This window comes from Marmota monax, unplaced genomic scaffold (genome assembly GCF_021218885.2).
Source record: "Marmota monax isolate L192 unplaced genomic scaffold, Marmota_monax_Labrador192_F-V1.1 WCK01_AAM20220418_F8-fsc00117, whole genome shotgun sequence".
Taxonomy (NCBI): domain Eukaryota; kingdom Metazoa; phylum Chordata; class Mammalia; order Rodentia; family Sciuridae; genus Marmota; species Marmota monax.
This window is the reverse complement of record NW_026693023.1, coordinates 2,658,600-2,674,742: the sequence shown is the minus strand read 5'-3', so window position 1 is coordinate 2,674,742 and position 16,143 is coordinate 2,658,600. Positions and strand designations below refer to the sequence as shown.

The 16,143-nt window shown below is 33.4% G+C and overlaps 1 protein-coding gene across 14 annotated transcripts in view; it reads right to left on the bottom strand.

The window, feature by feature from the left end:
* Positions 1-16,143, bottom strand: part of Nrg1 (neuregulin 1) — a 207,646-nt gene that overhangs the window by 21,546 nt on the left and 169,957 nt on the right. For 9 of the 14 annotated variants that reach the window (XM_058582315.1, XM_058582316.1, XM_058582314.1 and 6 more), the window contains 2 exons: positions 15,044-15,173; positions 2,149-2,207 (listed from right to left, as the gene is read on the bottom strand). In XM_058582315.1, the coding sequence (XP_058438298.1) occupies positions 2,149-2,207; positions 15,044-15,173 (189 nt within the window). Of the gene's footprint in view, positions 1-2,148; positions 2,208-2,812; positions 2,881-15,043; positions 15,174-16,143 lie in introns of those variants that run through there. The other 5 variants (XM_046453300.2, XM_046453302.2, XM_046453297.2 and 2 more) reach the window with 2 other exon arrangements.

The following is a 16,143-nucleotide window of genomic DNA, read 5'->3' as shown; positions in this document are numbered from 1 at the left end:
CCTATCAATCTTTGTTAAATCAGGTTAAATATAAATGCTAATTTCCTGGATGTCTTCCAAAAATGTCATTGAGAGCTTACTAAAGAATTTATTTAAGGAGTCACACTTTGGAGTTCACAAATAGAGAGTGGCTATTTTAAAATTGTGTCTGTGAAAGTGAAAATGGCCCAAAAATGAATGAAAACATTTTGTTTGGTTATCTATATCAGATCTAAGTGCATTATTGTTCTGGGAAATATCTTCATGTTTAATACTTTCTTTATATGGTGATCCAACATTGTCTTCAATGCACAATGAAACACCAAAATTTTAAGAAATAACTTAAATGTTCTGAATTGTCATTAATTTCTAAAATTTGATTTTATTGTATTTGTATAATCACATGGCTTTGCTAAATCTATGCTATTTAAATAGAAACACACAAATTTCTAAAAAAAATGGGTCAGATATTCAATAAATTTGTTTTTTTTCCCATTATATTTTTAGCTTCCATACTATCTACCTTAAAAAAAAATCATCCAGAGATAAGGAGAGAAAATTCCTGCCCAACATATTTAAATATTTGTGAATACAACAAAGACTATGTTTGAAAAAATGAGCAATGCCAATTTGCCATTCATTTAATAATAGACAGCCTATGGCAACCTCTGATATATAGCCTATGTAATATGTTAAGTATTATTTCACTAAATAAATGATAATTATGGGTGTTATCTCCTCATAAGGGCTTCTAAAATTCATTCTGATAACTTTTATAACTGTTAAAAAATCCTTATTCATTGTGTGCATCAAAAACAAGGACAAATTTGATTATTTTAAGGTCCTCAAGTGACCAGCTTGTTTCTTATGTTATTTGAATTTAAACTGCAATAAACTATGACATATTTTTCAGGGTGAGCAATTTACAGGAAGTGGCAAAACAGGGGTTACCAATTCCAGCCCACTGCCTGCTTCTGTAAATAAAGTTTTAATGGAACACAGCCATGCACGTAAGTCCATGCATTTTTTTGTGGCTGGTTTCATGCTACAGTGGTAGAGTTCTGAAGCTGTGATAATGATAATATTACCACAAACCCTAAAATATTTGGACAATACAGAAAAAATACCAACCCTCAACCTAAATGAATAACCAAAAATGGATCTATGTCAAATACATTGTTTTGAAAGTTACATTACTTAAAGCTATAATCCCAGTTCACAACAAAAGGACAAATACATAAGTTAATTATACGTGCAATTATACACAATGTGAATTGGGTATTTTAGGAATAATTTTCCAAACATCATGAAGTCATAAAAACGCATTGTGATTTTCCTGTTCTGCATTAAATATATATATATATATATATATATATATATATACACATATTTATATAGAGTTAAACCGTTATATTTCAAAGTAACACATTTAAAAAATAATAACTATTTCTTCCTCAATTTACCTTTGAAACTAACATGAAGACATGCTAATATAAAGAAATGCTAACACAAAATGGTTCTTTAAACTAGTTCTGAATTACTTGTTCCCTAAGCAACATAAATAGAAGGCAGAATATTTCATTCGTGTTGAAATGTTTGCTTTTAATTTTCCTACTCAGTGCTGTTCTTTTTTAATGCCTACATGCAAACTGTTTGGTTAATGAAGAAAAACATCTGAACTCTTTTGATGATGTTTATTTGGTATAAATAACACACTCAGAACCAAAATTAACTTACCATCATTTTGAGTGCATATTGGTTACAGCTTAGCAACAGCCTTTTCAGGATGTTGACATGGTATACAGAATATGGACTGTTCAGTGCAATGATTTTATTTTATCAATAAAAGTGAGACTTTTAAATGCCTTTATTATAATTTCACTGCTTGATATTGACTATCAATTTGTATCACATTATGCAATATCAATTTCAGAAACATCCGGAGCCTCACACACCTATTAGTATCTCAGAGCCAACTAGTCACGAACAGAGGAAGTAATACAATCGCTTTTGTTAATGTTCTCATGCGACAGGCAGAGGCAGTCAATATTAGACCTGGTAAAACGCATCTAGCTCTAGGTGAAATCTGAGGGGAGATGCAGCAACAAGAAAGCAGCACCGACTGAGCATGCTCCTATTCAGGCAGAGACAGAAAGGGAGTGGACGTACTGTAGAAGCTGGCCATTACGTAGTTTTGGCAGCGATCACCAGTAAACTCATTTGGGCACCTGAGAGAAGAAACAAAAAACAATGGTAGAAAAAAACAGAGAAAAAGAGAAGAGGTGAATATATGCTAGAAAGAAGCTCCTTCTGTGTCTTTTGACTGAACTTGGTGAGTTCACCCTCAGGAACTGAATCTTCGTCCTAATCATGGCTTTCAGACTCCGGCATTTCCCCTAAATGGTTAAAATTTTGAACAAAACGTAGTTCTCAAGTTCGTATGACGAAAAGATCCCAGTATTTTAAGTGACTTCTTTCTTTCAAAGGGAGCCACTTAAAATTAAAATCTAATGTTTGATTCATCTCAGTTTTTTTATTTGATAGCTTTGGACAAAGATGTTGGGAGGAAGTATATTTTTTTTCATTGGCTTGCTGTCATCGATTGCCAACATCACAGACCATCCCAACTGACCACTGTTTTACATTTATGACTTTGGGACTTATGTGGAGAGAGAGAGCTAAATATCATAGTGAGTGGGTTTTATGCCTTGAGTGGACAAACCATAATGAGAACAAAAGGAATCAGTTACAACTGAGCTGTAAAAGCACCAAGTGGTAGTGATTGTTGCTGTAGTTTGGGGGAGAAAACAAATTTCAGATTATTTTAACATACTTTCTTGGTTTTGGACTTTCATGGGCACATTCTCAGTACATCTTGCTCCAGTGAATCCAGGTTGGCACCTAGAGGGCAAAAATGTGATAAGCAATAGAACGCTAAAGACACTGAACTTTCAGACTGGCAATTTTTCCTCCTATGGAATATGGAGACTCCTAAAAACAACCTGGTACTGAACAACATAAAGAAAAGAAACAGCACAACATTGAGAAGACCACACCTCATGAAAACTGTGGGTCACCAATTTTGGTGGTTTGCTGCATTCTTCCAAAGATCAATTAACTGAAATTTAACTCAAGTGAAATTAAACTAGTTTAAGCTGAACAGGGTGGCAAGGAGGGACATGTCTCTTTTTCCTTCTGACTGTGAGCACTGATTTCTTTCCATGTTAAAGCACTGGCTTTGGTAACTGCTTCCTTCATGGCTCTGCCCATGTTTTTTCTTATCAAGGGATCTTGAGCTTTTGATGCTGTGCACACCCAGTTTTCCCATTATTTTATAGCTATTTTCTAAATTGTAAGATAAATGGTTACACAATAGGTGTTGAACAATTTTTATAATCTAACTTGATTCCTGATAAGAAAAACTTGTCAGTAATCACGGTTTTTAGAAAATATTACAAATTAATCTCATTTTTATTGTTACAAGACACATAGTAGGAGATTTTTATTACTATAAACTTCACTTAATTGTTCCAAATGAATATACCTTAAAATTTAGAAGTTTTTTTTCTACAAAAGTATTTAATAGATATCCTTCTTGCATTTAAGGTAAAACTATTTTGAAATTATATAAAATTTATATTTTATTCCACTAATACATTTACCTATCAAATTTCTAGGCTCTTGATATTAAACTGTTCTTAAGGCCATGCAGTGGGGCTAGATTTAGATATGAGAGTCCTTTTATTTATTCTGTTTATGACTATTATTTTAGTATCCAAAGGATTTTAAATTGTATGCACTTTACCCAATATCATGCTCTAGTAAAAAAGCTGAATGAAGGATTCTATGAAGCAAATATACTTAAATATACTTACTGGTGGAAACAATCTTTATTTAAATGTTCAACACCCATAGTTATAATTTTTAATCATTCATCATAACCATCATGCAAAGCACCTAATATAATTTAGCTCTGAAAGCACATACCTAGTGATTTTTTTAATACACTCTCTTCTTTTCCAGAGTAAATGAGAATGAACACTATTATCTTGGCCTCAAAGAGAGATGAATAAAACTATTTAGTTTTACTAATACAGGCGTAATTTACTTTCCTGTCAAGCCAAACTCAATACTAAGAAAGTTACTACATAATTTGGTACATGTAAATATCGAGTAGCAGTGCCAGATTTTTTGCCCCATGAGAACTTGTGTAGTATAATTATGAAAACTAACAATAATACCCGTAAGAGTAAACAACAAACATTTTATAATGGTAGAACCCCTTTGAACTCTTTCAAACACTTATATATAAGTGAACTGATTATTCTCACTTAGAATAATTTTGCTGCAGAAAATAGAGAAGGAGCTACTTAGAGAACTATTTGAATAAGAACTAACACCTGTGAGGTAGGGTTATTTCTCATAAAGATGTCATCTTCCAAGCTTTAATAAGAATGTCTACACAGATAAATAAGAAAAATACATGGAAAATTTTCCATATAACTTATTTGACAAATAATTTCTAAAGAAAATAGGGTTGTTTTGTTTGTGAACCAAGATTATAAATCCATATAGACATACTCTATACCTCAGTAGGCAATTCCATAATTAAGGATATAATCTCTAATAACCATTTCATCTTACCTGATTTCATTCTTCATAAAAATTTAAATTCTCATAATGAGCACACAATAATCTACTTGTTTTCTATAAAGAACATGGTGTTAAATATATGAATACTCTGTGTCTAAGCATGTGTGAGAGAGACAGAAAGACCAAGATAGAGATAGGAAGAGAGAGAGAGGTTATATTCATGTGGGGCGAGAAATATCCTTATTTAGCTGGATGTAGTGGCACATGCCTGTAATTCCAGCTACAAAGGAGTCTGAGGCAGGAAGATCCCATGTTCAAGGTTACACTTGGCAATTTAGTGATACTCTGTCACCAAAAAAAGAAAAAAATAAATAAATCAGGGGTCTGGGTGTAGCTCAATGTTAGAGTGTTTGCCTAGCACGTATAAGTTCCTAAGCTCAATCCCCAGGAAGAAAAGAAAAAAGAAAAGAGAAAGAGAAAGGAAAAAAGAAGGAAAGGAAAAGAAAGATCCTTATTAAAGGATCATGAAATGAACAAATAGCCAAGGAATCATAAGTTCTTTAACAGAAGGAATACATTTACTAGGAAATCGTCACTTAGGCATCTTATATGATTAGAGAACATATGGCACTACATAAATGGGGTCAAAAATCTTACCCATCAATTCTCTGATTGTTATGAATGTATAACATGTTTGCTAGGAAATAAGCATCATGGGCAGGCAGTTGACCCCAGTATAAGATCATACAGATTATTTGATATAATAACACTAGAGCAACTTGAGGTATCAAAATTATTTTTTTAATTATCAGCTATATGTGAAACAGAACAATCCTTTTGCTCATGTTTATCTTCACTTAGAGGATAAATTTTTAAAAATTATTTCCTAGTGTTAGAAAGCCCTATGATTATTCAAAGTGTAGTCCATGAATAAATAGCATTAGCATCTCCTAGTAACTTGTTATTAGAAATGTAGAAACTCAGGTCAAAATCCAGAATTACCAGGTAGGATCCTTCATTTTATCAAAATTCCCAAGAGATCTGTATCTATTTTAAAATTTAAGTTATAAGGGACCCCAAATTGGGAAGATGGAAGCTAAGGCCCTCTATCCTGACACCACAGTATCTTGCTATTGGATATTTGGCTTTATTGGGCCTTATTTCCTCAGTGATAAAATGAAGGGATTTAACTAAGTGGTTATCAAAAATATATTTTACCATGGAGGTTCTGGGAATTGATGCTCATCTTAATAGAATCTCTGTTAGAAACCTCTGATATCATTTCCTCTCAGTGCATTACCAGTTAGGGACAAGAGAACTCAAGAACTTCTAAAAACCATTTTTGTGAGCTGGGGATATAGCTCAGTGGTACAGTGCTTGCCTAGCATCTACAAGCCCCACCTCCCCACACAAAATAGTTATATTTTTATAAAATGGGCTGTGAAGACAATCTCAGAGGTAAAACTAATTGGAAATACCCTGGCAATTCAAGTGGCCAGCAAGAGAAGTCATCATGTAACTTTCACTGACATCCAGAGTTATAGCCAAATCAGCTGGAAGGAAGTGGAAACTGGGATAGTTTGTGCATAAGCCAACTGCACTGACTGCACAGAAAGCATATGCAAATGAAAACTCATCTGATCTACAGCTTGGATGAAATCCTACAGAATTACTTCTAAAAGGACAGGGAGACTGTCTGACTTCTGCTGTATTTCTATTAGTGTTATATGTTAAGCATTCAATCTATCACTTTCCTGGAAGTTATGAACTTGGTAAATTTAATCTGAGTTTGAAAATATACTTTGGCATAAGTCTCAGCAAGTCTCAAGGATTTTATTTTGTAGAATTTGAAGATCTGAGTAAGAATCAAATACCTGCTTTAACTTCAGAAATATCTATCATTTGTTTCATTCATCAGATCAGAAGATGGAAATCTTTTTTAAAATTGTAATATTTGCTTTAAATAATCTTTGTCCTACATTTGTTTTTAATGGAATGAAGATTTAGTTTGTTTAAACTCATAGGAAGCTCTTCCAAGTAACCATCCCCACTTCCATCTCTCCTCTCCCCACTTCCACATTCTGAGTGAAGTTTCCTTGTATGGGACTCGCACTGCACCCTGACCTGGATTCCTTACACTGTATTTACCTGTGTTGTGCTTATCTGTTTGGGAAATCAATGATCACATTTTGACCATTTCATATCTCTAATGCCTACCTCAATGCCTGGCTCACCAAGAGCTTTCACAAGATGTTTGTTAAACTGAACCTAAGATCAGAATACAATTTCCAATAGAGAACTATACAAAAAGAAACTTATAAGTAAACAGATTTGCCAAGTACAGGTCTATCTTGAACATCTCTTTTATTTTTATAATTTATGATAGACTGTCCTCTGTGGACTCCCCTCAAAGTTTTTAAATTGCAAGTGTTCGAATCCCTGCAGACTTTCTTCCCAAAGTAAAACCTTTTAACTTTGTGTTTGTAAATTTGGAAAGAGTACATGGTTCTTTTAAGAGCAAGTTTATCATCTAAATTTAAATCTTGCTACTGAAACACAAGTTTACCTTAGATTTGATGAAGTAGTACAGTTTACTAACTTAAAGACTTCTGCTCAACACCAGTAAAATAAAAACTGGTGTTTTCAAAAAAAAACATTTGCCTCAAAATGGCATATATTTTAATATTGTGTTTTCTCAGTCTTATGCAGTGCCAGATAAAATCATTTGACTTTTTAAAGTTCATATTAAGATAAACTAAACCTGAGGATTAGCCAAATTTAGTTAACACTAAATTATACATAGAGTCTATGTATAATATAGTATTAAGTATCCAGCTTTTGGATTCACAGCTTTACATTAGTTGTAAGGTACAGGGGTTTTCTTTAAGCCACTAAATGGTTCCTAATAATTAATTTCTCAACAACCCTTCAAACCATGACTATTTTAGGGGTACTACCAATTATATCTACTGGCTTAAGTAAATTGAAGAATATAATAACAATACATTACAAAAACAATTTTGATAATAAAACATACAATGAATAACCTGACAGATGAATAACCTGACATGCTTACTATGCAATTGATTATCTATAGATGCATTTGAGAATCAGCTCAGTGTCTGGTATACTTTTATATTCTAATTAATAAAATTATTTTAATTTATTTATTGGTGGAGACTAAATGTATTCAAGATATCACAGACTTCAAGAAACATCTGGTTACAGAGACTGGCTAATTTTATAAACCATTTATCACTTATGTTCACTTTATAAACCATTCTTAGATATCCTTTCTTTATTTTCTGGCATCCTTTTCATCAGGCCCTCCCTTGAGGAGGCAGGCAAAGGGAGACAGAGTCCACACCCTGTGTTCCCTCACCCTGTAATTATTGCTCTACGATGAAATATTTGGATGATTTAAAAAATACCCTGTCCAAAAAGAAGAGGCTTTTCCTCAATACTAGCTATGGCATTTCCTTCCACAATGTACAGAATCTGAAATTATTTATTTGGTGTCTATGTTTATAAACATCGAATGATAGAAATGTCAACAAATATGTAGTGAGGAGTCCTGGCTGGTTTGTGTTAGGTGTCATGGCCTTTTGCTGTCACTCTGTAAACTTCAGCTGGCAGTGTATACACCAGCTCAGAGTGCTGGTCTGTTTTTCTATAGTATCATATTGCAAACCCTGACTTTTCTCACTCCTCAGCCAGCTCGGCATTCTGGCCAGAACTCGCCCACTCACTGGCTGAGTATCTGCATTGTAGATTATTCTTTTCCCAAATGTATTGTTACTATTAGTCTGCATTTTTCCAAGATGAATCTTATTCTGTTATCAAACGTTAAGTGAAATTTCTTGAGGTTTGTATATGCTTTTCTAATTTGTGTTTTACACAAATGTTCTTTACAGTACCATCTGCAAAAGACATCCATGTCCTCAAGAGAATGCCCTCTTCAACATCATTAAAGAAAATATTAAATATAAATGTTGCAATAATGTTTCCTTCAGATCTAACCTATACCTCCCCTTTACTGTTCAGCTGGTGTATCTCTTTCTTTTCCCGTTTTATTATGATCCTGGGACAAGTTTTCAATCCATGAGATAACAGGATACACATAGTGGCCCCCCTGGATTCATGTGTAAATATTGAGAGGGGAAAAAAAACCAACTAAGTTGTCCTCACTCTCATCAAATGTTGTATTTCAGTGTCTAGGACATACAATCCCAATAATGAGGGTGGCAGTGGTTATGTATGACCTCCTTCTTGTTTGAACCTTGGTGCCCTTCCTAAAACTCTGTTTGCACAGCTTGTTCTGAAATTCTTAGCTGCAGTCTGAAACCCTTGCCAATGTTTATTCGACATGACGTATCCTTACATTAGGGGTCAAAGAATTTCATCGGATACGGGATCAATCCTCATCCTGTGCATCTCCACGTCACTGTGACACAGTGACATATTGGCTGCTAATGCATGGTCTGGTCTTCCTCTCTGGAGGATTCCCTTCCTTGTCTCATCAAACAGTTCAGAGATTCAGAGGAGATTTTTCATCCTATCTACCAGACTCATTTTATGATAAAGCATCTAAATATTTTCTTTGTACTTCAATAATTTACTACAAATATTTCAAAATGGTGCATTTTATTTCAAAGAGACAGTATGTGTTCCAGAGCCTCAGCTTCTGACTAGTTTAGCTTCCCATTATCTATTCCCTGAGTTCCCTAATTTCCTTCACAGCACTCAGCACATCAATAATTTATAATTAAATCAATTACTTGAAACATGATTGTTATGTGCAATAACCTATCGTCTCCATGAGACAGAGATCAGCATGGTTTTGTTCATTCCTTTTTCCTCAGCACAAGAACAGAGCTGACTCGTGGGAGCTCAATAAATCCATATGGCTGCCTTGCTGATTTTATGAGAAAAAAGGAAGAGAACTATTTAGAACATTTAGTCAGTGTACCTGATTTTAGACAAAACTGCATCTAAATTGGTTCCCACAGGAACAAAATGACTTTGTTCAATCTACCTTGGAGAATCAAAGTAAAAATGAGTTCACAAATACCTAGTAAGCACATAGCAGGATTATATATATATATATATATATATATATATATATGAGGGGCCAAAAGAAATCCGAAGACATGGTTGGCTGAAGAACTCAGTGTCCATATCTATGAGAGTCCTACCTCTTCCTCTCAAGCACTCAAGAACAGAGAAGTGCTACAGGCAAGTGTAACATCAACAGAAAAAAGAGCTTTTCCAGGGTGAGAATTGGAATTTGCAGTACGCTCTGATCGACTGGAATAAATTCCAATCTAGCATGTGTCCCTTTTGTCTATTCTAAATCTCTCTTTTTACATCCATGATGAAGAGTCCAGGGGACACAATTATGAGTTTGATTAATTATATTAATACAGCTACTAATAAATATTATAGGTGTTACCATCATCATCATTATTATTATGATAGTATTTATAAAACTTAAACGTTAGCTACCATCTTTGACCTTCTCACCATATCTTATTTAGACCCAAATTTCTCCAGCCTGCATGGTTAACCATCTGCTATGTTCATGGTGCCACTCTCCTGCTCTAGAAGTTGCCATGCTTTCCTCTGAACTATCCCAAAGCCCAAAGTCCTCTGCCTGCCCTTCAGAGCTCGGAAATTGGCTCATCTTAGGTTTCATTTTTTTTTTTTTTTTTAAACTTGCTACAATGGAGCAAGTGGTCTAGATAGGCTTGTCACTGCATTTTGCTGAAAAGATTATTGCAACTCAATACCTGCCTGGTATTTAGAAATATCCCATAAACAATGATCATGTTTATAAAATTTTCTTATTCCCTTAATTATCAGCATTTTACCATCCATGATATGTTCACTGTCATTCCTTAATTTCTTTTAGCTATTTCATTTTCTTAAACAGACTAAGTTCCTAGAGACCACAGATAATGCCTTATATTTCTCTGTGTTTTCAAAAATGTGTGATGTATAGCTGATATATAAATAATTGTTAATTAATATTTTAGTTACTGAGTTTAATTCATAGCACATTATTGTGACTTAATCTCCTATAGTTATATGTTTTTTTATAACTATGTCTCTTTTACTAATGTTTAATACAACATGGGCCTACATAGTTTCATAAATATTAATCAACAGAATCACAGAAGTCCATATTTGTAAGTACCTCCCATCTTTCCAAATAGAATTTGCTTGGTTTCCTGTTTTTGTTTTTCCTAGAAGGAAGCTAATGGTCAGAGATTTTAAATGATCTTGTCAACTGAAAAGTTACACAGCAAGCTTGTGGACTCACAAAAAATGAAACAAAACAAAAACAAAACCCAACTACCAGCATTAAATAAAATGAAAAAAACAAATATTTTCCAGTGCCAACAGAGACAATGTAATACTACCATTTACTTTTTATTATAAGAGAAAAAAAAAAAAAACTTCTATTCCTAGTGTTAAAAGTACTTTAACAGAAATGAACTCATTTAATTTCACTGATTCCCTAGGAAAAAAATTGGAGAACCTATTAACTCTATCTATAAATAAAATATTGTCCAGAGAATTGATGTAAAAGGACTCAAGACATTTCACCAAAATTGGCGGTTAAAACTCTAATCCCTTCATGATGAAGCCCCATCTGTCCACTTGGACAATGTATCAGGTTTATACATACGGCCTGATAGAAAAATAATTTTCAGATTAAAAAAAATCACATTAACATCTTCCAAAATAGTTTCTACTGAAACTGTTCAGAAGGACAGATAAAAGAAGGAAAACAGAGGAAAATCTGGACCATTTCATGTTCAATGATCTTGTTTCTTTGAACTACATGACTACATATAGCATCAGAGGGTAAAAATTGGAATGAATCTTTCCTTCTCCTTGTAGAATCTGGAATACTAACTATTTTTTCCCCTTGGGATAAAATTTAAATTTCTGTGCAGTGAAAATAAATATAAAAGATGAGAACCACACTGGAATCCCCACACAGTGCCCAGGGGAATGTCCAAGGAACCAGCAAACCTCCCCTCAGAGAGGTGTTTAACTGTTATATGGTTAATCCATTTGGAACACCTTGTTCTAAACGGAGGGACAAAAGACATTTGCTATAAAATCTTCTTCAACTCCCAAGAAGACAACAGTGGATTAGGTGACCAGAGAGACTACTTGGAAACTTCCATGCTTGCGGTGTTTCTGAGTCATCTCTTAAGTCAGAAATAAAGCTGACTTTGAATGATGTAGCTCATGCTTCAGCAATATTTTGCTCTACACAGCTGGGCCATATGGAAACTATGAACTGGCTTCATAGACAGAACCATGATGAGCCAATGCAACATTTTTATGTTTTCTGTTTCTGTTCAAGTGGCCTCGTGAACAATATATTATCTCAAGACATGGTATGTTGTGTGACTTTGTTTAGATTCTGAGTAGTGATTACTTTTTAATGTTATAGATGCTTTTAATATAGAGACTTCTTAAAAATAAAAACACTTTCATTTAACAACAACCACAAAAGCCTGGACTATTTTGTATAGAAATATACTCTAATTCTTCTTCAAGGTACTGGTGTACTTTAACACACTAGTAAAGTCACGGTCCTTAGAGGAGTATGTGTGTCCGGGCGGGGGAGGGGGAATCTATCAAAATTATAGATGCCAAAGATTTTCTTTCCAAAAAAACACTGTAGTAATTTATAACACCTTCCTGAAATATTTTAAGTACAAGGCAACATTTTAAGAAAGAGAAAAAGAAAGGAAGCAAGAAATTTTCTGAGAATTTGAAGGCAAGCATGATCCACTGGACAATTAGTTTGGGGATGCAAAGTATTCATTCATGCTTTGCTGCTTTAATAATTATTAGACAACAAACAAATGGTTCACTCTAAGATTAAAAAAATACAGCAAGTACTTTTTTCTGGATTGGGCTTAAAATTTAATGAGAAACTGTGTGGGTGAAGAAAAATTACAGTGTTGGCACAATACCAAGATGGAATAAATGAACAGCACTTATGTGATTGCATGTTTTGTATAGGATGTGGGAGGGCTATAGAATAGCTGAAATTAATATGTGGAAAATAACTGCAGTGGTTCCTTGGAGGTATTCAAAAACTATCATATGTACTCACTCAGCTTGTAAATCTTTACAAAGGCTACGATGAAAAATGATCATATTTCATTATTATAATTAAAAATACAGTGGTCTCAGATGTGATTCTCAAGGAGTAAAATATAAGACATAGATAAATATGAGTACAGTTGTTTAAAAGGGGGAAGATTTAAGGAACTATGTTTTAAATATTTTTTTGAAGAGATATATTAAAAACAATTATACTGTATTACCAAAATTAGGAAATAAAACAAGGTTTGACCATGTAATAAATTAACTTCATACTTTACAGATTAATTTCCAGTTTCTGGTATTTTCTATTTTAATTTGAGAAAAAAAATTTGTTCATGCCAATTCACTATGATAAATATGGTTTGGTCATATTTGCACTGTATTCATGGTGAGTCAGTAGAAAAAATATGGAAACTGGAAAATTTCTATGCTGACATAGGCATAGAGAATTGAATAATGTTAATGTTCAAAAAGTGTCAAAAATTAATTTTTAAACAATAATCATACATAAATTTGTGAGATAACTTAGATGGAAAGGGAATCTTTTTCTCCTACATACTCTTCCATTTTTATCATGCTTTACAGATTTTATAAGACTTTACCTACAATTTTACTTTGGCTTATGACTATTATCTGTCTCTGTGAGAGAGACATCTAGTAATTGAGATTAGAATCTTACACTTCTAGCACTCTTGTATTCATCCTAACATGTTCTATTTGCTTTTGTAAATTGTCTGTCTTCATTGATAAAATCAGCTGTACAATCACCAGAATGTGTCCTCTCTTGGTACTGCTTCCACTCTTAAAAAAAAAAAAAAAAAAAAAAAAAAAGAAAACCAACAAACAACCAACTCTGGGTGCAAAAAAAATAACAGTTCTGGAAGATTCTTGTTCACAGCCACCAGTTCCCCTGGGACACATTAGAGAGATGACTATTTTGACAGCTCAGGGGACAGTAAAACATTTCTTACAAAACAGCATTTTTGTTTGGTATTAAATTTTGAAACAAATGTCTTTTCTGATGCACTTTATTACTAACAAATATAATTAAGCTTTCTTCAAATGAATACAATATTTGCATTGTAATAGTATAACAGGCCTTATTACCTATTTCCTATGCTTTTTTCCTTTATGCCAGCTGTTCTTTTTATGAGCTCAACTGCCTTACTAAAAGATTTGCTCTTCCTTGTCAACCTTTAAGTCACCTGCTAAAATTCTACAGCAAGAGACTGCTTTTATTTTTCCTTCTTTAGGACAAACATCATTACTCTTAGAACAATGTACACACTGCATGTTTGAATTATGAACTGCCTACAAAATGTGTTAGATGTTCTACACTACATTTTTTAAAGGAACTGCTTTTAAAACACTTTGCTTTGGGGACATAGCTATTGGTAAACAGCAAAATAAATATATTTTTCATCATATTAATAAAATAAGAAGCACATTTTACCAATATCAACTTATGAGTCCACATACTACATATAAAATACATATGAAGAGTAGACCTGAAATGCATGACCCAATAAACATAGGTATTTTAATAGGCCTTATTAATTTTTAATGTAAGATTTAATCGTTTAATGCACTGACAATATCTTTGTTTTATGCTTCCTGATAAGAAAGAATAAATTTGATCCTTCTTAATGGTGCATGTCATTGGAAGAAAGGGACAATCTAGACATATCCATAGATGATAGCAGTGCGTGAAAGAACACTGCCTGCTACACATAGTGGTGCCACATACACTGAGCACATTTCTGAACACATGCAATGATTTTTTTCCCCACTATTAATACAGACCTAATGTTCATCTTTTTATAGTTGTGGAACAAGATATTCCCAAGTTTGACAGATATGTTAATAAAGAACCTTCTGTACTTCTGCTTCCTTTAGTTGTCCTACTCATTTTGCAGGTGATCACTGGAGTAAGAGAGGAATATTATCTTACAGCTCCATTCATACATTGGATGGAGAAGTAGGTATCAAAGTTATAGCCCCCAGTAATATTTGCACATCTCATTGTAACAATGAGGAAAACCACAAAACCACGGGAAAAGCAACATGACAGATATGAAGGCCAAAGAAACCCAAAACCAAACACAAAAAAATAAAATTCTGCACACATTGAAAAAAAAGCAAAAAACAATTCTGGATATAACAGAAGAAATAACAAATGGTGTGACTGTTTCAAAAAACTCTACAAATAAAACAGCATTAATCAAAAGGATGCAACGAAATTAGAAAAAGAAGCAACAATCCACATCATGAGACATGGAATCATCCAGAATAAGAAGCTATGGATATGAGCCACAGAGATTGTTTCTTTTCTTACTTGCACAAGTATCTTGAGGGATTCGAAAGGTCTTTCACCATGAAGCACTCGCCTCCATTCACACAAAAAGTTTTCTCCTTCTCTGCACACTTGACAAGATGGCTGGTCCCGGTAGTAGATGTAGACGTGGCTGGATAAGAGATAAAGAGAGGAAAGGTTCACATCTGTTTCTGGCCCCTTCTAAGCAGCCTTTCACCTTAAATTCTCTTCAAAGGAACAGTACATATAAGATACAGTGGACTTCACTGGTTTCAGATTTGACAAAAAAACAGAGAAAGTAGTAAAGTGCTTTCTGGGTATAATTATACAAAGCAAAACGACAAACGTGTAATTACAAAGTTAATTGGATTCTAATTAAGTAGGAAAAGAGGATCAACAATTTTTACATATAGTATTATACCTTCTAAGGTAGTTAGAAAAGAGAAACTCTTGTGTTGCTAAGTAAAATTCATTTTCCAGGAAGACTCAGAGGCAAGGTATCAAGTTATGTCTATGAAGCTCAATCTTAATGGAAATGAATTGGCAAAGTATTTATTTTGGAAACTATGCTTAATATATATATATATATATATATATATATATATATATATATATATATACTTTATGGGTGTTTTTGACAATGTATAGCAAAAAAAATAAGGTGGTTTGTGTGTTGCAAATGAAAAAAATATTAACTTAATATTATATATTAACATACAACTCTGAAGACATTCTCTTCATTATTTCTATTCTACTCTGAAAGTCTGCTTGATGTTTGATTGCCAATGCATTTTTTGCAGAAACAGAGACAGTATAAATATGTTTACAAATGTAAAAAAAAAAGCACTACAAAAGTATCTTGAATTAGGAATACAGAAATAAGCCTTTAATTTTTGTCTTTAACATCTTCATGTGATAACTGCACATTTACTTCTTAAACTTCACAGTTACGTGGAAATGAAGTTGAAAAGGCTGCCTGCATCATTGAGGGGACACAGTAAATGAAGCTGGAAGGGCATTTTAGTATCAGGACTTCTCCCCACTTACATTGCTGGGAACTGGACACTGCTCAGCCTCAACCAGAAAAAGTCTAATTTCCATAGTGCTAAAGATTGATATTG